At 44.1% G+C, this 23,546-nt stretch overlaps 1 protein-coding gene across 1 annotated transcript in view; it reads left to right on the forward strand.

Moving 5' to 3' along the window:
• LOC113426276 (cytochrome P450 2C5-like) overlaps positions 1–23,546 on the forward strand; it is a 40,080-nt gene that overhangs the window by 11,252 nt on the left and 5,282 nt on the right. Inside the window, exons 2-7 of the mRNA XM_087954183.1 lie at positions 893–1,055; positions 7,303–7,446; positions 11,427–11,587; positions 13,616–13,792; positions 15,380–15,515; positions 21,897–22,084. Coding sequence (XP_087810309.1) covers positions 893–1,055; positions 7,303–7,446; positions 11,427–11,587; positions 13,616–13,792; positions 15,380–15,515; positions 21,897–22,084 — 969 coding nt within the window. The remainder of the gene's footprint in view (positions 1–892; positions 1,056–7,302; positions 7,447–11,426; positions 11,588–13,615; positions 13,793–15,379; positions 15,516–21,896; positions 22,085–23,546) is intronic.

Consider the following 23,546-nt stretch of genomic DNA (forward strand, 5'->3'; position numbering starts at 1 on the left):
ACAGAGAAACACAGAGAGAGAGAGAAAGGGGGAGAAAGGAAGAGAGAGAGGGGGAGAGAGAGAGAGAGAGAAAGAGAAAGAGAAAGAGAGAGATGAGAGATCCCGGTGTTTTGTTTTCTGTGGGAAATGGGTCCAAATGACTTTTTGATGGTTTAAGATTGCAGAAACAGGCAGCCAAGCTAAATGCCTGAAGGACCCCATCCTGTCAGTAGGAGTCCAGGCGTTTCAGCAAGTGGCATGCTGGATTTATATTAGTGGTCTGCGGGATTTATAATAATGAATTTGGTGGTCCCTGAAGTCCAAAATGTTGGAGACCCCTGGAATAGAGTATCCTGCCTGAGCAGAGGATTGGACTAGAATGTCCTTTCCAACTCTGTTATTTATTTATTTCTATATATGTGCAGTAATTCTTCTATGTGCACAACAACGGAAAGATTCGAGACTACCCACAATGGAACAGTAGATGGTAAAGATGATGGAGCTTGAGAGATGGCTAAACTGAGTGCCTTGAAACACTAATTAATTGTTCGGATATTTTTCATGAAACAAAAAAAATGAAATTATGATTTGATGATTATAAATGATAGATGGTAGAAAAAATGAAAATTGCCTTGTAACCATAGATTAGGAGTTTAATGCAAAATTATAATGGTTGGAAAAAAATGGAAAGTCAATTTCTATTTATTTTGTCTTTCTTTTTTCCTGCACATTTGGCTTTGTTCTTTTTTCTGTACTTCTTTCCTTTCTCTTAAATACTGCTTTCTGTAAGTTATCTTTCTTGTTTAAAAATTAATAAATTTTAGAGATCCTGTCAGCCATTAATTGAATCAGATATCCAACAATAAGACCTCAAATTCTACTGATTCACACCTTTGATGGATTTTGTCCTCAGCTCAGTAAAAAGTATGGCCCAGTTTTTACCATCTGGATGGGAACAAAGCCAATGGTTGTGATTTGCGGACATGAGGCAGTGAAAAGTGCTTTGGTAACTCATAGTGAAGAATTTGGTGGACGACCTCTAGTACCTATCGTTGATCAAGTAACGAAGAGCAATGGTGAGTGTACAGATTATTTTCACTTTGATTTCAGATGTAGTTTTCATTTCTAGACCAAAAAAAAAAAAAAAGAAAGATAAACTTTTCCAGGTAAGTGTCGTGTCCGTCGTGGAAAAAGACTCGGAGCCAGTGACTTAGTTTCAGCTCTTTATTGCTCCGAGATCGGCTCGGCTCGAAAGGGAAAAACGGCGGCTTTTTATTCCTTGGCCGCGGCGGCCGCGGCCAATGGCACCACTTTGAATCTCCCGCGATTAGTTTCCACCAATCGCGGGAGATTCGCGGCGGGCCAATCAGTGCGGCTCGCTCGGCCAATCAGCTCGCCGTGCGTCTTGACCAATCACCGCACGGCGTTTACAAGTATGTAAATGACTGTACAGAACACCCCTCCCCTCTTGGTAGGGTCCTACGTAACGTAGTCCCATAAGTAGGCGGGGCTTCGCACTTGTCTACTTGACCTGCGCAGGTTAGTTGGTGCTTGGCTCCCGGCCGGTTTGGTCGGGTTCTGTGTTGCTCTCTGCCTCGTCACTGGAACCGTCTGGAAGGGTGAGCCAGGCCATTCGTTGCAGCTCCTCCCCGGTCTACCCGGGCTGGTTGAGCTGCGGTTGTTGCCGCTCCCGCCTGGTCTTTCTGGGCTGGTTGAGCTGGCCTGGCAGCTTCTTCCTGGAGAGGTTTCGAGCTGGCTGCTTGTTGGTGAGTATTCCCAGTTTATTTCTGGTGTGGGTTGGTTCTTGGGGTCTTCCCTCCCCTCTTGATTTGTGTTGGGGGGGTCCCCTTCTTTTTCTGGGTATGTGTTTGTGTCTGTTTGTGTGTCGGTTGTGTTTCCCGTGGTTGTTCTTGAACTTAATTGGTCGATGTGTCGTTTCCATGCTCGTCCGTCGGTTGTCTGTAAATGGTACGAGTGGGGACCTGTCACTTGGGTTACGGTTGCTGGTATCCAAAGTGGGTCCCCGGTAAGGTTCCTTGCGTATACTGTGTCGCCTGGTTTAAAAGTTTGGTCTTTGCTTTAGGAGTTTGGGGTTTTTTTCTGGGTTGTATGTGGGGTGCAGTCTGTCTAATGGGGACCTTAATTTCCTCCCCATTAATAGTTCTGCCGGGCTTTTGTTAGTTGTTGTGTTCAGGGTTATGTGTTGTATCAGAAGCATTTTATTTATTTTTTCTTGGATTTCCCCGTTTTCTATTTTCTGGATTGTTTTCTTTTTGTAAATTGAACCATCCGTTCCGCCCTCCCGTTCGCCGCCGGATGTGCCGGCGCTGTCAATGCGTGTCGTATCCCCCGTTCCGCTAGGAATTTTTTGAATTCTAGTGAGGTAAATTGGGCCCGTTGTCGGATACGATAACGTCTGGGAGGCCGTGGGTTGCAAACAGCTTGCTGAGTTCTTTGGTAATGGCCTCCGTGGTGGTAGTTTTCATGTTGCTTACCTCCAACCAGTTGGAGTAAGCATCTACCGTAATGAGGAAGGTGTGCCCTTTCGTGGGTCCGGCAAAGTCTATGTGAATCCTGGACCATGGTCCCCTGGGGGTTTCCCATTCCAGGATTGGGGCGGCAGGGGGGCTAGGCCTGGTTTCCTGGCATCGGTTGCATGCTGCCACCCAAGCCTCAATCCATTTGTCTATCCCTGGCCACCATGCGTAGCTTCTGGCCAAAGCTTTAGTTCGCACGATGCCTGGGTGTCCCTCATGCAGCAATTCCAATACCTTTCCCTGTAATTTTTCCGGAATGACAACCCTATCCCCCACAGTAAACAACCTTTTTGTAATGACAGTTCTGTTTGCTGGTTCCGGAATGTCCTGAATGTTTCGTCGATGTCTTTTTCGGGCCACCCCTTCTCTACCCAATGTAACACTCATGCCAGACGTTTGTCTTTATTAGTTTCGCGGGCAATGTCTGACGCGGTTATGGGTAGATTGGGCAGAGTCTCTATGCTAAGGGTGGTCGTCGTGGGTGCTGGGTCGGTGTCCAAGTCAGGTAGCAGCGTGCGGCTCAGGGCGTCTGCGTGGGTGATTGTCTTACCGGGTCGGTGTGTGAGCCGGTAACTGTAGGCGGCAAGGAATTCGGACCACCTTGTCATTCTTGGAGATAGAATGTTCGGGGTGGCCCTGTTTCCTGCGAGGATTCCCAACAGCGGCTTGTGGTCCGGCCGTAGATGTATTCGTGGAATCTTTTTATGGCGGCAACGATAGCCAGAGCCTCCTTGTCCAGCTGGCTGTAGTTTCTTTCCGGTTTGGTGAGGGTCCTTGAGAAAAAGGCGATGGGTGCTTCTTTTCCATCGGTGAGAGTGTGGCTGAGGACGGCGCCGACGCCGAAGGGTGATGCGTCGCATGTGACAGCTAGCGGTAGGGTCTCATTGTATTGGATGAGGACAGCATCCGAGGTGAGTAGGTCCTTGGTTTTGTTGAAGGCGGCCTCCTCGCGTTTCCCCCAATTCCATGGGGCCACCTTGTCCAAGAGCCTATGCAAAGGCTCCGCTGCGGTCGCCTTCTGTGGCAGGAAAACATTATAGAAATTAAGCAGCCTTAGAAATGCCTGTAGTTCCGTTTTATTTTTCGGCCTGGGGGCTTCCTTGATTGCTCTGATTTTTTTTCTGTTGGGTGAATTCCATGCCGATCTAACAGGTACCCTAGGAATTCGACCCTCTCGGTATGTAATTGGCATTTTTCCTTTTTAACCTTCAGCCCCGCATTTTTGAATTTCGTTAGGACCTCCCTCAGGCGACCCTCCAGTTCTTTTTGGTTGGCTGCCGACACCAGTACGTCGTCGAAATAGGGCACCACCCCCTTGATTCCTTGCAGGAGTCTCTCCATGAGGCTCTGGAATATTCCTGGTGCCACACTGACTCCAAACTGGAGTCTCTTACAGCGGAAAACCCCCCGGTGGGTTACTATGGTTTGCGCCTTGGCGGTTTCTGCATCAACTGGCAGTTGTTGGTATGCTTGCGCCAGGTCGAGTTTCGCAAAAACTTTGCCTCCCCCCAGTGAGTGTAGGAGATGCTGCACTACTGGGATGGGGTAGGCGCTCTGTTGTAAAGCGCAGTTGAGGGTGGCCTTATAGTCCCCGCAGATTCTCACCAACCCATTGGGCTTGACTGGGGTGACTATGGGGGTCTCCCACCGGGCGTGGTCAATTGGTTTGAGAACCTCTTGACTGACGAGCTTGTCTATTTGCTCGTCGATCTTGGGCCGGAGTGCGAAGGGTACCCTCCGTGGTTTTAGGCATTTTGGGGGAACGCTGGGGTCTAGGCTGAAGGAAATAGGGGGCCCTCGGTACTTGCCTAGGGTGCCATCGAACACTTCCTGGAAGTCCCTTGCGAGTTGTTCTTCCCAATCGGCCTCCCTGATGTGATCGATGCCCGTCACTTCGATTCCGAGTGGCGCGAACCATTGCAGTCCTAAAAGGCTGGACCGGTCTCGGTCCACGATCGTCAACGGGAGCCTTGCTTTTCGCCCCTTGAAAATTACTTCGAATTGTCCTGTTCCGACTACCGGGATGCGATTTCCCTGGTAGTCCTTGAGGATTAGTTTCTGGCTTCCCAGTCCCCTTCTTTGGATTTTGGGCACCAGGCGCTTGATTTCCCGCCATGTAACCATGGAAAGGTAGGATCCGGAGTCCACCTCCATCTTGCATGGCTCGCCCTCGATGCTCCCTTCCACATATACCTTCTGGGCATCTTCGCTGGATGAATGGCCGATGACGACCGTCTGGTGGGTTTCCTCTCTCTGCCGGTTCTCGCCATTTCGGCGGCCCCGTCCGTCTCTGTTCCAATGATTTTCGGATTGGCGGTCTCTGGGCCTGGGGGGGTGCCGTCTCGTCTCCGGTTGCTGTTTTCTCTCCTCCGGGGGCTGTAGTTTTTCTTGAGTCGGCAGACTCGGGCGATGTGGCCTCTTTTATCGCAGTGCCGACATATCGCATCAAAAAATCGGCACTCCGATCGAGGGTGGTCGCCTCCGCACCCGGCGCATTGGGGTCCCGACTTACGACTCCGTCGATCGCGCCAGTCTCATTCTGTCTGGAGTCGATGGATGTCCTCTTCCTCGTCCGTGGTGTCGGAACCGGAGTCGAGGTCGCCATGGTGTGTGGTGGTGGTCTCCCGGGGGTTTGCTTTGGCACGTGTCTCGGTTGCCATGCCCGCATCGGTGGCCGCGATGGGTCTCCGCATCCGAGCCACTGATTTCCGGGTCGCTTCGGCTGCGGTGGCATCTGCGAGAACGTTGGCGAGGGTGATGTCGCCTTTTGCCATCAGTTGGCTTTGTAGGACCGGATCTCTGAGCCCCAGGACGACGCGGTCTCAGAGTGCCTCGTCCATGTCTGTAAAACCACACATACCCCCGAGGTTTCGCAGTTCAGCCATGAAATCGCTGATGCTCTCGCCCGCTCTTTGATCTCACCGGTAGAAATCGTGCCGCCTGATGAGGGTGGGCACTGCGGGGGCATAGTGGTTTCGGAGTAATGGCTCGAGATCGGCCCAGTCCATCATCTTCACGTCTTCGGGTTTCGCGAGGGCTTTCGCCATCTTAAACACTGCGGGCCCGCAGTGTGTTAGGAAAACGGCTCTTTTCTTCTGCCCATTCGCGTCCTTTAAGTTGCTACTTTCGAGGAACATCAGGAATCGGTCGGTGTACGATTCCCAATCCTCAGTAGCTGGGTTGAAAGGCGCTGGTGGGGCGATGCTGGCCATCTCGTTGGTCTCGTTTCCTCCGGACACGTGCTTTCGGGAATCAGGCTGGGAATCCCATCCTCGTCGCCAGTGTCGTGTCCATCGCGGAAAAAGACTCGGAGCCAGTGACTTAGTTTCAGCTCTTTATTGCTCCGAGATCGGCTCGGCTTGAAAGGGAAAAACGGCGGCTTTTTATTCCTTGGCCGTGGCGGCCGCGGCCAATGGCACCACTTTGAATCTCCCGCGATTAGTTTCCACCAATCGCGGGAGATTCGCGGTGGGCCAATCAGTGCGGCTCGCTCGGCCAATCAGCTCACCGTGCGTCTTGACCAATCACCGCGCAGCATTTACAAGTATGTAAATGACTGTACAGAACAGTAAGTGATTGCATCCAATTTATTTTTGAAGAGGAAAAAATGAAATAGATAAAACTGTTGGAGGTAATCAAAAATCTGTTTAGTCAAAATGCCGAATAAAGGATGAAGTATTAAAACACAAAAGAGCAGAGCACTGAAACCTGTGTTAAATATCTGCTTAGAAGCTACCAATTTCAGAATGGTCATCTCCTCAGTTCTTTTTAAAGCCAAATTTAAAAGTGAATTAATTAAATAGGGCCAAATCCAAAATTTAATAGTGAAAAACTTTCAGTCAGAACCAGCAGAAATATCTACAGATATGCTTTAAAATACATCAGATAATGCTAGATATATTTTTTTCTTTAGAATTTCATAGTCATTAAGTATCTAGTTTCAGCTAGAAGCTTTGACAAAATTTATTTCAACCATTAGTTTATGTTTCCTTTTTAAAAAAGAAGGAAGGAAGGAAGGAAGGAAGGAAGGAAGGAAGGAAGGAAGGAAGGAAGGAAGGAAGGAAGGAAGATTTGCCCTTTGCCATTTTTAGGACATATTTCAATGCCAAAACTACAACATTGTGCAATACTGAAAGTATCATACTTACAGTACACTTAGAAGCCATCAGATACTACTTGCTCATCTTGCTGATCTGCAAATCTACTTTGAGGGGGTGAATTGAAAGAAAATTTATTGAAATGAAGAACTCTTTCAAAGCTGGGTATAGCCTTACAACTTAAGATTCAAATGTTCTAAAATTAGTAGTTTGCAGGTAGTTGTTGCAATCAGGCCTTTTCAAACTTTATCCAGTAATTCAGTTCTCATCAGATTGCTGTGAAGTTCCCAAATTGAGGATGTCAAATTTCGGGATATATTGAAGCAATAGAAAATAACACTTTTCTTTTTCAAATAAAGCTTTTGTATATGTATGTTGGTGGGAAGCACATAAATAGGTATACTGAGTAAAATGAAAAGCTCTTCTATTCTTTTCACGTGTTCATTACAATTATCAAAATCCTTTTTAACATTACCTAAAATATAAAGTTGAATAGAAAAGTTCAAGCTCATAATCAAATTGAACTTCTTTTCCTTTTGCCAAAGTATCAATGACTTTTGAACAAAGAAATACAATTTTATTTGAGCAGGGTAAATGCTTTGTGGATGGCAGTGATAAGTTGCTCTTTAATTCTTTAAAAGAAATGTTCTAGTGTCTCTCACGTGTTGTGCCAACTTTTATCCTTCGAGGGCTTATAAGTGAAAAGAAATGGAAGATTATCCGTCGTTTTACTCTCACCACACTACGGAACTTAGGAATGGGACAGAAGTCAATGGCTGAACGGATATCGAAAGAAGCTCACTGTTTGGTGAAGAAGATGACAACCTTTGAAGGTGATCTTACATTGCAAAAGATTTTTATTTATTTATAGAATTATATCCCACCTTTAAGCATATAACACAAAGGAGTGCACATGATATGCCTCTATTTGCCTCGCAATAACAATACTGCGACATGGTTTATTTGTTTATGTATAAGTCCAGAAACAAATACTTCGTTTTTATTGAATTAATACTCTGCCTTATGTACTGGATTATTATATGCAAATTCTGTGAGGGGCAGCAGTCATAGCCCGTAGTCCTGCCTGTCAGTCCAATAACATGTCAAATATTATTGCAACATCTGATTACTTTTCTCAGCATCTCCATTTGCAATAATGGGATGGGCAGGTGACAAACTGAACTTAAAGAAGGGAAAGAAGAATACCTTTATTGTCATTGCATTCCATGAATACAACGAAATTTGAAAGCTACCCCAGCACAGGGCCCCAAACACCACATCACAATGATATCACAGAGGTTTAATAATAATAATAATAATAATAATAATAATAATAATAATAATAATAATAATAATAATAATAATAATAATAGGACTAAATCACAAATGTACTGTTTGATTCAAGACAATTACTGCCTTGGAAAAGAAACTGTTTCTCAATCTATTAGTCCTCATTTTAAGACAGCTATAACGCCTCCCTGATGGTAACAGATCAAAATATGAATGTCCAGGATGAGAACGGTCTGTGAAGATTTTTAGTGTTTTAGAGAGGAGTCTGGTCTTCACAATCTCTTTCAAAGAAGAAAGAGAGCAACTGATGATTTTTTATGCTGTGTTTATAACTCTCTGGAGCATCTTCTTATCCACTGCAGAGCATCCAGCATACCACACGTTACACAGTATGCCAAAATGCTCTCGATGGTAGACTGGTAAAAAGTAACCAGCAACTTCTCACCCAAACCATTCTTTTTCAGCAGCCTCAGAAAGTGCAGGTCCTGTTGGGCCTTCTTTGCAGTGGCCATAGTGTGGATTGACCAAGTAAGGTTGTTGGAAATATGACTTCCTAGAAATTTAAAACTATGAACTCTTTCCACACAGTTTCCATTGATATATAGTGGGAGTGGCTCTGTTTTGCATCTTCTGAAGTCTATAATCAATTCTTTGGTCTTTTTGATGTTCAGGGTGAGGTTATGACTCTTCCATCACAAGACCAGTCTGAGAACCTCTGACCTATAGGCTGTCTTGTCTCCTCCTGATAGGAGTTCCACCAACTTGATGTCATCTGCAAATTTTATTATAGAGTTAGTGGGACAAGAGGGAGTGCGGTTGTAGGTGTAGAGTGAATACAAAAGGGGATTCAGCACACATCCCTGTGGAGAGCCAGTGCTGAGACCAAGAGTGGAGGAAAAGTAGCTGTATCTTCAAAAGTTGGAACAGTACCCTCCAAAACCTGGAAGTAAATTGACACCAGTCCATTCCTCTGTAATGAAAGAAATTATCCAAAACATATCTGAGTAGACTCCCTTGCCTTTGGGAAACCCTAGCAATGTGCCATTTTGGTGAAAAGGTCCACCATCATCAACATGGATGTATAACCCTGCACTGCAGTCAAGACTGTTATTAAGCCAATTGACATTGAAAGCCAAAGCTGGGAAGAGGGACTATAGCTAGGGATTATAAAGTCTGTTGGCTTGCAATAGAATAGAAGAATAGAATAGAGGAATGGAATGGAATGGAATCAATGGTGGGATTCAAAATTTATCACCACTGGTTCTGTGGGCATGGCTTAGTGGGCGTTGCTTGGTGGGGGTCATGTGACTGAATGGGCATAGCCAACTCGATGTCACTTATGGCAAGGTGGGGCAATACCTTGCTGTGACATTGAGTTGGCCATGCCCACTCAGTCACATGACCAATGCTGCAGAGACAGGGTGATTTCCTACATACCTCCACCCCCACTGCCCTTGGGCTGACAAATTAAAAAGCCCTTCTAAAGATTGTGACTGCCTGCTGAGCCTGCCTGCAGAATGTTGACAAAAGGAGGCTTGGGGAGGGGAGGTGGAGAGAAGGCCAAGAAGGGAAAAGAGAAGCGGGGGGGGGAGCACAAAGCCTATCCGGCTCCTCACTCCTGTAAGTCCCATCTGGAAAGTGCAGCAGCAGATACAGAATTCAACCTGGCTGCTTCTCTCCTCCTTCTCGGCTTCGTACACTGAGCAAACACACATACATCTCACAGTGCCAGAGGACTCACCCACGTGCCATCTCCTTGCATCATTCAACCTGGCTGCTTCTCTCCTTCTCAGCCTAATACACACAGAGCAAATAAACACACACACATCTCACAGAACCAGGATTGGGACCTTCTGTGTCGGCACATGGGAGAGCAAGAAGCCAGCAGCGTCCACTTTTTTTCAGCATTAAAAGCCTGTAGCCGCCGCTTTTTGCCAGCCAGAACTGAGCTGGAAGTGGCAGCTGGAGGTTGTCACACTGGCAAAGAGGCGGTGGCTGCAGGCATTTCCTGACAAGTGGGGTTAGATGCGGGCTGGCAGGGAGCCCAGTGGTGATGTCTCAGCCCTGGCTTGTCTTCCCCTTTGCCATCAGCTGTGAGAGAAAGGTAAGGTCATGGGGTGAAGAGGCGGTCATGGAGGAGGAAGTGGGGAGACTGAGTAAGGGCCAGGGCCTCTGAAGGAAAACGAGGTGACGTATGGTGAAGAGCGAGCAGGCAGCATGCAGGAGGATGCCCCAGGAAGGCCAGAGCCAGGGACTGCCATGTCCCCTGGCCCCAACCTGGCTGAGACAAATGGCAATCAGGCAGAGGCTCTGGTACAATGCCAGAGCCAGGGAATGGTGATCCCCAGGCCCCGACCCGAGGCAAAGGGCTAGTAGGCTGCAGCAAGTTACCTTTGGTGAGCAAAGCAGCCAAGGCACGGAGGTGAGGCACAGAGACTACCTGGCAGCGTAAAGGCAAGATATATAGGGCGAGGGGGGGCAGGGCCAGCACTCTCTTAGAACCAATCAAGGTGGTGTGATTGGTTCTATGAGAGCACGCTTCACACAGCGCAGCTCTCAAAGACCGGCCTCAGTGTCAGCGCTGGTGAGGTGAGTAGTTTTTTAGCTCAGCTGAGAAGGCAATCTGCCCTGCCACATGAATCACCTGTGCTAATAAACAACAGAATATAGGAGAGGTGAGAGGGCCCCCACTTTTCCCTATCGGTTCTATGAATCACTTAAAATTTTCCTTGGAGGTTCGCCCAAACCCTGAATACCACTCATGAATGGAATGGAATGGAGTGAGAATTGAATGGAGTCGAGTGGAATGGAGTGGAGTAGACATATAGCTCCAAGCCAGACATGTTACACTCAAGGCTAACCGCAATGTGGTTAGATCTGGCCTGGTCTGGAATTAGTGAGGGGCAAGCCCCACTGGCCTTGGCCTCAGCGTAGCACTCACAGGAGGCGGCAAGTGTTCAGGGGCTGTGGTGCCTGGCAGCAGCTACAGCTTGTTGGCCTCAACTCGCCAAACCCTGCCTGGCCTTGCAGAAGTTATCACAGGGGGACAGGGAGGCGCTAAGCAACTTATAGCAGTGGCACCATGCAGGAACTATAGCAGACAGGTGGGGGTTGGCAGCACCAGACAAAATATGCCAAGCCATTGATGCCACATTTGGGGATCTGTGTGGCACACATACTGCTGAGAGTTAGCAAAGCTGTAGGCAGGACAGGCTTTGGCCCAATTTTCTAACCAGAAACAATTTGGAGCCTTCATTTAGATCCCCCTACCTGCACCCCTGCAATATGATTCGGCAGTGTGTGTAAGTGGTGAAGGGGAGGGGGATTAATTGAAAAATTCGGAGATTGTCATACCCTCAGAATCAGGTTATAACTCCCCTTTTCCAGATAGATAGTAACATTTAAAAGTCACTAAGCAACTGGCCACTTATTACCTGTATAAAAAAAAACTATTACAAAGTCGTTACAGATTTGGAAATGAAAATGTGGTCACACAATCTCTTCTTTCTTTTTGATGTTACAGGTCATCCCTTTGACATAGTCCCTCCCGTCACATCTACTGTTTGTGATGTTTTTTGCTCTGTTATCTTTGGGAATCAATTGCCTTATGAAGGCAAAACCTTCTCTGAACTATCGGAAATCTCAGACACATTCTCTGGATTCTTTGCAAGTCATCTAGGAATGGTATGTTGACTATATGTTCTTCTGCAAGCAGAGATTTCTTCTTATCAGTGATTCTTGCCAGTTATCGAATACATTGAGGGATGGTGGCCCAGTGATTAGAATGCAATATTGCAATCTGCTGACTGTCAGAGTTTGATTAACACCAGTTCAAGGTTGACTCAGCCTTCCATCCTTTCAAGGTCAGTAAAACAAGGACCCAGATTTTTTTGGGGGGGGCGGGGGGAGGCAATATGCTAAGAAGGCTGTAAAGCACTGTGAAACAGTATATAAGCCCAATACTATTTTTATAATGCTTCAGCCCTGCTTTTTCTGAGCCAACTATTCTACTACCCATTTTAGAATGGCATTCATAAATAATTACTTTTTAAGTCCGCCAAAATTACTCTACTTTCATTCTACTGTGTTTCTCCAACAATACAGACCCTCTCATAGGAAGGCCCAGCATGTTTTCTAGGCATAAGGTGAAACTAAGCCACTCGCCCAAAATTTAGGCCTATTTAAACCATGCTTTCCCCACCATTTCTCACATCGCTTGAACTATATGAGATGAAGAGAAATGGGGGGAAGGGAACTTGCCATTAGGAGCCCCTTGCAGGTCACCTTGGCTAGAGCACCCATGGGTAGACTCGCCTCTATCGGCCAATAGAAGTGCCCCGCGGGCAGAATTGCCTTGCCATAAGGCCACTTCTATTGGCCGGTAGAAGCTCCCCGTTGGCAGAGTCACCAGCCGCTTCTATCAGCCGATAGAAGTGGCCTTGTGGCAAGGCGCAGCTGCGCCCGTGGGGTGCTCCTAACAGGAATGCCCCATGGGCAGCCACGCCTTGCCACGAGGCTGCTTCTATCGACCAACAGAAGCGCCTTGAGGGCAGAGTCACCAGCCACTTCTATTGGCTGATAGGAGTGGCCTCGTGAACCGCCCTGCAGGCAGCCACACCTCGCCACGAGGCCTCTTCTATCGGCCAATAGAAGCGCCCCAAGGGCAGAGTCACCAGCCACTTCTATTGGCCAATAGAAGTGGCCTCATTGAGCGCCCCGCGGGCAGCCACACCTTGCCACAAGGCTGCTTCTATCAGTCGATAGAAGTGCCCCGAGGACAGAGTCACCAGCCACTTCTATCAGCCAATAGAAGTGGCCTCGTGGCGAGGCATGGCTATGCATTGGGTTCCCAACTGCAAACTCAATCACGTAAGTGTACCATTGTCAGAGTAAATATCAGACGATCACAAGGGAGAGCTGAAGCCAGACTCAACCACCTGTCAGTGGTCAGGCTGCAAGAAAAACTTCGAGAAGAAGGTAGAAGAAAGACGGGCTGTTTAGCTCGCAGTTTTACGGTCAGCAATCTTCACTTTCCCCCTTGAAGCATACCTCCCCCCTCAAAGATGCTAGTGGATGACAAGGGGAACAAAGATCCCCCCCGACTTCCCTTTGAAACCAATTGAGCAATTGAGAAAACTGCAAGTTCTCTTAGTTGGCAGCCTAAGCGGAGGGGCCTGGAACTGCCCATTGCAGGTGATAGGTGGAATCAGCTTCTTTAGCCGATAGAAGCGGCTGGTGACTCTGCCTTTGGGGCACTTCTATTGGCCAATAGAAGCAGCCTCGTGGCGAGGTGAGTGCGTGTGTCGCTCTAGGTGGAGGGGTGCGTGGGGAGAGAAAATCAAGTCACCCCCCAAAAGATGGCCTAGCCATTTTTTCGGTGCTCAAAAAAAAAAAAAAAAAAAAAAAGACCCGGCCTTATTTTGTGAGAAACACGGTACTATTTCTCATAGTAGCAACTGAGGATATACATAAACAAAGAGGGGTGGGAAAACATAACTAGATAAGCTTAGTGTCCATAACATACATATTTTGATATTCATTTGGTCAGGAGGCACTGCAGAAAATCAATAACTGGTCTTGCATAATGTTTATTTTTAACAAATAGAAATAAAAGGGCACTTAATAGAGAAATGGGTTTTTCTGTGTAGTTCTTAAAGCAGAGCACATGAGATGAATTGGCAATGGTTAATTTTTACTATTACTATGTTTCAGGTGTACAGCGCTTTGCCAAATATATTGAAATTCTTTCCCGGACCTCATAAGAAAGTTTTCTCTGACTGTAACAAGGTCTGTGACTTCATTAGGAATAATGTGGATGCTCACAAGAAGACCCTGGATCCAGACAATCCTAGAGACTTTATTGATTGCTTCCTTCTTAAACTAGAAAAGGTACTATAGCAAGGATATTTTATTTGCAATGATAGTTCACACACAAGTACAAAACAGGCAGGGTTTCAGTTATGCACTTGTGCCCTATTTTCTTGAGACACCCATGGTGGTGAGTAAATTGTACTAGTGAAACAGTAGAAAGCAAAAGAACTGATGTCTCCCAACTGCCACAAATGCTATATGAAGCCTTCTACCAGTAGTGGCCATTATAAACAAACAAACTCACTCCTTAAGAAATGGTTGTGTGGATCTGCTCCACAATGTCCTTTCCAGCACTGAAGGAGGCACCATAGATCACATCTGCATCCTGTCAGGAGTTGGTAAAGCCAGCTTGGTAGTAGGTAAAGCTGCAGAACAGATAAAAGTTATCTTTTGGGGGGCTGAGAGTCCTGAAGATAATGATTTGGATGTGCTCGCTAAAATGATTTGAGCCAGGACAAAAACTGAGTGAGATTTAATTGCCTTAAAATAAATTAAATAATTACCAATCCATTCAATCTTTTGCACTTAAACTATAATTCAGTGGCAACTTTTGAAAAAGATTTCAGGGGCTACAATGGCAGTTGAATGGCAGTTTTAGATACTGTTTTTTTTTTAGTTTAGTTTTGTATCAAAATTAGGAGAAGATTGAAACTTCTCAAGGATTGCAGTCTCCTATTTCAATCCTGTAATCCTCTAGTCCACTTCAAAACACACAAAATAACAGCCACGAAATCAGTAGTATGATTCTGGAACTTCTTGCATTGAGTTCTTTTCTAAAATGTGGAAATGGGAGAATGATTCTATGAAAGGACTCCTACTCATTTTTATATTCTTAAAAATGGAGGAGAGGATTACAAATATCCCTGTCCTTGTTGGACAGTCCCTGGAAAAATTCCTGTGTTCCTTCTACAGGCAAAGGAGGCCTGTGTTCCAACACAGGAAAATTACCCATCTGTTATTTATGTTCTTGGATACTTGGCAGTATCAAAAAAAAAAAAAATGCAATACTGTGCTGGGTTGTTAGACTGTAGTCAGCAAAACATTCAGGGAATGAGTAAAATGGATGCTGTTGAGTTATGAGAGAGCAAATTCCCCTTTGAACATTAAGTGGAGCAAAGCCTTGTGGCTCTTACTTATGCAGAACTTAAAAGAAATATGAAAGGGGACATCAGTGAACAAAAGTTTATAAATGAAATGTAATACTTCAGAGCAAGATTTCAAAAGCTCAGTTTGTGTGATGGAGATGGATGTTCTATTCCATTAAGAGGAGATAAGAGGAAATTTCTGTGTTATGATAGTTACCAAACTAGTAAGTTTCTGGAAAAGACTTGATGATAGGACAGAAAAAGTAATAACTACTTCATTTGGATTTCAGCTGTTTCTCTTTTATTTAAATATTCATCCATCTGACCCAACCACACATTAACTTCATATTCAAATTAATATAGACAATATGGAAAACTCTATCTTAGATTATTCCCTGCTTACCTATAAGTTGGTCTGAAAGAAAAGTAAAATGAGAAGAACTAGGTAGAATTTTCATAACATGATGATGAAGCTATATAAACTGCTGCATCTTTATTTTATTTCTGCCTTATCTTACAGGAAGAAGATTCTTCAGTTCTCTCTATTGAAGACTTGGTTATGTCTGTGTTTGTGCTTTTTATTGCTGGGACAGATAGCACACGGTTATTCATCTCATATGGCCTTAACCTTCTAGCCAGGTTCCCAAATGTCCAAGGTTGTAACATATGATTTTATATACTATGCTTAAGTCCAATCTTAGTCAGTTTAGCTAAAGGTTGTCTAAGCCTAGAATCTAAAGTCTGGTGGTGTGGGGTATTCTGTTGCAAACAGAGGAATGTCATACTCTTCTGGTAAAATACTCTGGACTTGCTCAATTGTATTTATGTCTGATATACAGTGCAGATTCCAGACAGCAGAGCTAAATTCAAGTATTGGTCTGGCAAAGGTTTTGAATGCCCTAGTTTGCAAATTAGTATTAACAGAGGAGAAGCTTCGTAAAATTAAATTTACAACTCTTAAAGCCTTTTTGGCAATACAGTTGCAGTGAGCTTTGGCGCTTAGGTCATTCGATATGAGAACTCCAAGGTCCTTGACGAAGTGAGGGTCATCAACAAGGTCATATCTGCCTAGCTTGTATTTGGTATATAGATTTTTTTTTACCAATGTGTTGGGCAGAGCATTTGTTGGTAGAGATTTGGAGTTGCCAATTGTTAGACCATTCAGACACATAGTCAAGGTCTTTTTGAAGGACGGTAGCATTGATGGTGGTGTTGAATAGTTTTACATCATCAGTGAAGAGGACACAGTTGTTAATAAGGTGATCACAAAGATCATTTATATAGAGTATAAAGAGTATGGATCCTAGAACGCTCCCTTGGGGGACACCGCTGATAACTGGTGCAGGGTTTGATAGCGTTTCCTATTTTTACTATTTGTTGCCTGTTTGAGAGGAAGGCAGTAATCCGCTTGTGAAGGGATCCGGAAATGTCATAAGAATTTAATTTTAATAGCAGTTATCACTGAGTCAAATGCTTTGCAGAAGTCAATGTAAATTACATCTATTGCTTTACCCTGGTCAAAAAGTGTAGTCCATATGTTTTTGTAGTGTAGAAGTTGCAAATTGCAGGACAATTTTTTTCTGAAACCAAATTGTTTATTGGAGAGTAAGTTGTTTCACTCTAGGTAATGCATTGGTTAATAATTGATTCCATAAGTTTGCATGTGACACAACACAATGAGATTGGTCTGTAGTTTTCAACCAGGCAGGGGTCACCTTTTTTGAAAATAGGGATGACCGTTGCTAAAGACCATAGGTTTGGTAAGGAGCTGGTTCTGAATGATCACTCATATATTATATTTAGGGATTCTGCTATGGTAGTGGAGAGCTTTAAGAAGAATGCACATAAACCATCAAGGCCAATAGATAAGGATGGTTTAAGGTGGCGTATTGCATTTTCTATGTTATCTTCAGTAAAGTCAATTTGTAGATCATTGCAGTTAGTTGTCATACAATTAGGAAATGTGGAGCATGAGCCATTACTGTTTACAAAGACTGAACTGAAGAACGTATTGAAGAGATTTGCCTTAATGGCTTCATCACTATAGTCTTTCCCATTAGATCTTTTAGGGGTGGGATGGTTTTTGAGTCTTTAAGTTTGGTGTTTACAAAGTTATAGAAGGCACAGATGGATCTTGTGCATAGAAGATTTTCCTCTTGTGGTAATAGGTGCATTCTGCCTTTATCTGTCAGCATAAGGTGTTGTATCGCTTTTTAAAGTTAGCTGCATATTTAGTTTTGTTTTTACGCCATAAGGATTTTCTTTTTAGATTGAAGTTTTCTTATTATTATGGGTAAATTGTTTTTTTTTTGTTGTTGTTGTTTATGGGGGTTACTAATGGAACATATAGTTTAATGACTCTTTCAAGTTCAAGCAAGAAGGTACTATAATGTTCTTCTGTAGTGTTACAGCCAAAGAACAGAATGTACAAATCAAGAGATGATAAGTCAGCAGCTATGAGTTCATAATTGGCTTTTTTAAAATTGTATTTTGGAGATCCATCATTATAATCCTCTTTGAGAGGGTGTAAATTTAGACAAAAGTCAATTATGCTTATGGTCACTGTTTGAAAGTGGCTCCTGTATTTGTACGCCATAAATTGAGTTTGAGCTGTTGCAGAAGATGAAGTCAAGGCAGTTGTTTAGTCTAGTTTTGTTATATACTAATTGATCCAGTCCCAGTGTAGTAACGGCATTCTACAGGGTTGTATGAATGGGTTCAGATTCATTTAGTGTCCAATTTATAAGAGGTAAGTTGAGATTACCAAGAAAAAAAAGAGGGTGTAGGCAAGAGGCAGCCCATGTCAGTAGTGAAGTTAGCTTGTTTGCATGAATTATATCATAGTCAGGGGCTTGATAGCAAATTAAGAAATGGATTGAGGTTCACAGATGATGGTCTCAGGAAGAGCAAGCTCTTGTATAATTTGAATCTTTTTTAGATTTAGAGACTTTTTATAGAATATAGCAACTCTACCTCCTCTACGGATTTCGTGATCAGACCGATAAACTTGATATTCTCTTACAGTGGTAATGGAGTCTGAAAAATATGCATTCAACCACGTCTCACAGACAAATATAATGTTGAATGTGGCTGTGCTTAATAGGATGAGGAATTCATGCATTTTATTTGCTAGGCTTCTTGCACTGAGTAGTTTTCTTTTAAGATATGAAGTAGTGGGTCTGGATTAGACGTCACCAACCTTTTGGACCTTAGGGACCACCAAAGTCATAATTTTAAATCCCATGGACCACTAATATGAATTTTGACTAATGGTGGTTTGCTGACATTTTCCCAGGGGCTCTGCAGAAAGCAGCAGACACCCTGGGAAAATCCCCCCAAAAGTCTACAGGAAAATTCCCCACCCCGTTTTCCTACCGATTGATCATTCTTTATTTGAGATCACAGGATACCCTCTCCAGCTCCATTCTCAGGGGGGAAGAGAGAGAGGGAGACTTTTGGCTTCATGCAAGGAAAGCAGAAGCAGCAGAAGTCTTTCTTTCTCTCCCCCAAACTCTGCTAGAAATTAATCTTTGCTGGCACAGCCTCTTGGAGCAGGATGCTTTGCAGGGTCCCAAAGACTCATTTCTAGTGGAGTTTGGGGGGAGAGAAAGAAAGTCTTTTGCTGCTTTCCTTGCACGCAGCCAAAAGCAGAAGAGGAGGAAAGAAGCAGCCCGATGGCCAGGCCAGGCACGTGGGGCAAGTGAGGCAAGCTCCCACCCTCTGCCCTTTCCCCTGTCCCCCCACTACCTCATGTTGTTCGCAATGCAAGCAATGCAAGCCTTGTGTTCCCCTGGTCCATGTGGGCAGTGCAACCTTGTGTTCCAGTGCAGCCTGGATTAATTGCTTTGTGGGGGAGTTTTCTCTGTGTACCACCACAATTTTCTCATGGACCACCAGTGGTCCCCGGCCCACTGGTTAGCGACCACTGGTCTGGAGTAAGTAAGGGGCATGCATCCCTAACATTGGATGTTTGGATGATTATTATTGTGACGTGGGTTGTGGCTCTTGCTTTTGATACAATCTGCATGGTAATCAATGCATAGATTAGTATTACCTAATTAATGTAGTCTTTTGAGCTCAGAATGTTGTTCCCGGGATTGTACACATTGCTGTAAGGTTAGATCAGGGTGAGAATGAAGGTTTATTTGGTTGTTGTTGCTCTTTGAGAGTGAATTTATTGAGAAGATGAATTTGCGTTTGCTTGATGCGTTTTTGCAAACGACCCTGCAGAGGTGTGCAGTCATCAAGCTGTCTTTGTTTTTAAGTGCAGGACCGACATGGGAAATATCAAGTATTTCATCAGGGGAGATGGTTGATGCTTGATATTCTCTGATGGTGTTAATTGTTACCAGATTCCTCAGTGCTTTTTTACAGAAGTGTATCTGCCTTGAACACAGCCCATATTAAACACCAGTACAGGAAATGTTTTATAGCGTTTTGTAGTATATCACAAAACAGTTTTATAACAATGTTTAATTCATGCTATGGTTTATAAAATTTGCCTAATTTCAATTCCACAGGTGTCATGGATCATAGATGATTGGTTTTAACAATCTTTGAAAATGCATGCCATTTTAAAATACAGATAGTCCTCCTAACAACCATTCATTCAGCAACCATTTAAAGTTACAACACCATTGAACAAGTGATAATACAAATAGTCTTAAAAGTTCTAGCTGTCCCAGCAACTCTGTGACCATATGGTCATGTTCTGAGCACTTGGCAACCAGCTCGCAGTTCCAACAGTGCAGTGTCCGTTGGTCATGTGATCAGTGGTGGGATTAAAAAAAAATTACTACCAGTTCTGTGGGCGTGGCTTGCTTAGTGGGCATGGCTTGGTGGGCATGGCAGGGGAAGGATACTGCAAAATCTTCATTCCCACCCCACTCCTGCTTTCCAGCTCCATTCTCCTATGCAGGGCAACAAAAAGAAGACCCAGCTGATCAGCTGGGACTCAGGAGGCAGAGAATAGATGGAAACAGGGACAGTCAGAAGTGGTATTTGCTGGTTCTCCAAACTACTCCAAAATTCTGTTACTGCTTCTCCAGAATTGGTCAGAACCTGCTGAATAACATTTCTGCATGTGATCACTATTTGCAATCTTCCCTGCTGACTTTCCACAAGCAAAGTTGATGAGGAAACTGAAAGGGAAGGTTGGAAGTCACTCCAGTAAATCTCTCTCCCCTGTTGGCAGAAACCACTCCAGGCCTTGTCATGCTTCCACCTCACCAGCTTCCCCTTACCACACAGCAGCTGCACAGCTATGCCATTACATTGCCACATACTATTTTCCCATCTGGCTATATCCCCACTGTACTTGCAAAGTGCCTCTCTGGCCTCTAGGAATTATATATTCTCCCTCTGCCGCCGCCGCTGCTTTCGCCCCTCTCTTAAACCCTGCCAGCTTCCAGGTGTCCTGTTTGCAGTCCTTCCCAAGGACACCCCCCTGCCCCATTACCTGTCTATCTGGAGCACCTGAGCCTGGCTTCTTGAGTCCTTTGGGAGTGTAAAACCGCATCCAGCCAGCCACTCCTTTGTCTGAAGGGAAGATTCCTGGTTCCTTGTGTTGCCATGTTTTTTTCTCTCCAATGGACGGTGGAGGAATCAAGAGTTTCATGTATTTGTGATGTGGGTTCCTGTCACAAAATTGGAGGTTTTGGCAAGGTTCTTGTATTTTATGTTGGCCCATTGCAGGCTGATAAATATAATAGTTGGGGTAGAGAGGTTGTTGAGAGAAAGAGAAATTGTCATATAATGGCAAAATAGTTCTATTTTATTATACTGGCTGGAGAGTAGCTTCTGATAATAAAGAAATGCAAAACAGTAAATGTTTCCCCCTCCTAATCAAGGTGACAGTATTTAATACCTGAGGCAATAAGCAGTAGAAATTCAACAATACAGAATGAACCATTTTAATGTGACTCTGTTGATACTTAGAGAGAGACAATTTTGCCTGTTAGCAGAGAGAAGCAGCCGGAGTCACTCTCATCTCTTGAGAGCCCGGCCAAACTTTCCTGTGCCACCATCAGTCAAAATTCAAATTAGTGGTCCACAGCAGGGGTCGCCAACCTTTTGGACCTCATGGACCACCAAACTCATAATTTTAAATCCTGTGGACCAGGAATGAATGGAGCACTGGATCGAGCGCTTCTCTGGCTGGCGCACTTTAGTTACAGGTGCAGGCAGAAATAGCATCCTCAGGGCCACGCCACTGGAACAATGCTGGCACTTCAGGGATGAGACCCCTCCCCCAACCTCCATTAGCAAGGTGAATAACGTTGTGCTCTCTTTTGCACAGGAGTTTGGCCAAGCTTTCTGCAAAATGGTCTGTCTTGAGGAGCGCTTGATAGTTTGTAGTAGTCACAAGACTCTCCCTTTGGTCATCCCGGAGCAGCTCATCCATGGCAGGCCGGTGCACAGGCCAGTCCTGTGACTACTGCAACTCTGGAACATGGGACCAACTTTCTCACCAACGTCAGCAAGCCACCCGGGGGCAGATTTCCCTCCCCTGCCGTTACTCTTACCTTATCTTCCAGTTCCAGCTCATGTGGGGCATTCCTCTGAGGCCCACCTGTGGGCTGTGGCCCACCAGTTGGCGATGGCTGGTCCACAGGATTTAAAATTATGAGTTTGGTGGTCCCTGAGTTCCAAAAGATTGGCGACCCGATCTAGTAATCAATAGGTTAACTGATTGGATGGAATGACTGAATTTTTGAAGCATCCACCACCTTGGATCACATTCTGTATGGAATTGGCGGTGGATTTACCCAAACTAAATGAACAGTGGTACTGAATGGCCTGTTTAGCTTAAGGGCACATCGTGGGCCAATGTATTTTATGTTGATCTGTTTTTTTCCCCAATTCCAGGATGGGAGCAAAGTGTGGCAAACATCTTTGTGAATGACCCCAAAGTGCTGTGAAATTGGGAAATGAGAAACTAAAGTGCATTTTTTATTATCCATTAAAGATCAATGCATTTTGAGTCTGGGATAATTTTTAAATTAATATTTCTGCTTTTAAAACATGATTAATTGCAGCCAAAGCCCAAGAAGAAATAGATGATGTTGTGGGGGCAAACCGTAGTCCCTCCATAGAGGATAGAATGAAACTGCCCTACATCAATGCATTTGTTCATGAGATCCTACGTTCTCCTCAAGCAAGCAATGAGAACTTCCCACGTATGACAACCCAGGATATGAATTTCAGGGGACATTTCATCCCTCAGGTGTGAAAAATCAAATCATGATCCACCTTGCATGTAAATATCTATCTATAATTGCAGTACGATAAACTTTATCCAATAATTGCTGCTTATATTTTGTGACTATCATTTGAATTTTAGGCTATTGGGTTTTATAGAATGCTTTATTTATTTGCAAATGTCATCAACAATTTTACCTATCTCTCATCCTGCTAAGTTTCATTGATAGCTATTATGGTTCTTAGCTAAGTTAATTCTTTTTTATTTGCATCACTGACCTGAGGATATTTAGTAAGAAAATGAGCACTTTGTTCAACTTTTATTCCTAATTGTTGAAAAACTCTGTTTATACAGCCTCTGTTTATAGAACAAACCAAATGTACAGTCCACATGGGTCTTTCTGCTTAACAGTAGCAGGAAAAAGGAAATTCTACTCAAAACAAAAGGACAGAGTATAACCTTATAAAACAAATGCAAACTTATAAAACCTGCCATCTACTGGTTGGCTGTAGTTGTTGCATAAAATATATGAACATGTATTCCAACACCCCCACTCAACCACTACTCCTTATATTAGTCCCATTTTGGATCTCAGTTCTATAAATCTCTTTCTTGTAAATGGTTTTGTCAAAGCATCTTCAATCATGCTATTAATTTCACAAGACATAAGCACAATTACATTTTGATCAACCTGATCATTAATGTAATGATGTCAGACATCAATTGGCTTTGTTCTTGCATTGATATTCTCATTAGTTGGCAGGTTTGATACATCCTTGATTGTCCTCATATAAGTCTGTAGACTGGGACAGTGGCTCTCCAAGATCTTCAAGCAATTGACATAACCACACAACTTCTTGACTGGCATAGGCAGCAGCAATGTATTCTGCCTCTGTAGAAGACAAAGCTACTGAGGTCTGCTTCTTGCTGGACAAAGATGTAGGACTATTTCCTAATTTGAACAAGTAACCACTTGTGGATTTGTGAGTACCTAGGTCACCTGACCAATCAGAGTCCCTATCCTGTGAGATTCAAATCACAAATTGCAGACAGCTTCAGACTCATGTCCTATGTTTGCTTGAAATATCTCATGACTCTTTTGACTGATGTCCAGTGTCTTTGATGTGGTTCACTCACACCATCTTTTTTACACTGTATGTTAATTCCTAGGTAATATGTCACATCTCCAAGATCTTTACTCTCAAAATGCAGTTTAAGCACTGCAGTCAACTTTGCAATTTTCTCATTTCTTTTGTGAACAACAATCAGGTCAATCTATATAGAGTAAAATATACATGTATTCAAAATCTACACATTTTGAGTATAGATATGGGTCAGCTCTGCTTCACATGAATCTGTCATCTAACAAGACTTTATTTATTTTCACATTCCATGCTTGAGCTGATTGCTTGAGTGTGTAAGATATTTCTGCAGATGGTGATTTGAACCTTATAAGATATGTGGACTCTGATTGGGCAGTACTCAC

Source organism: Notechis scutatus, chromosome 2 (assembly GCF_049901735.1).
Source record: "Notechis scutatus isolate UNSWTSFEM ecotype Mainland chromosome 2, rNotScu1.2, whole genome shotgun sequence".
In the NCBI taxonomy this organism is placed as follows: Eukaryota; Metazoa; Chordata; class Lepidosauria; order Squamata; family Elapidae; genus Notechis; species Notechis scutatus.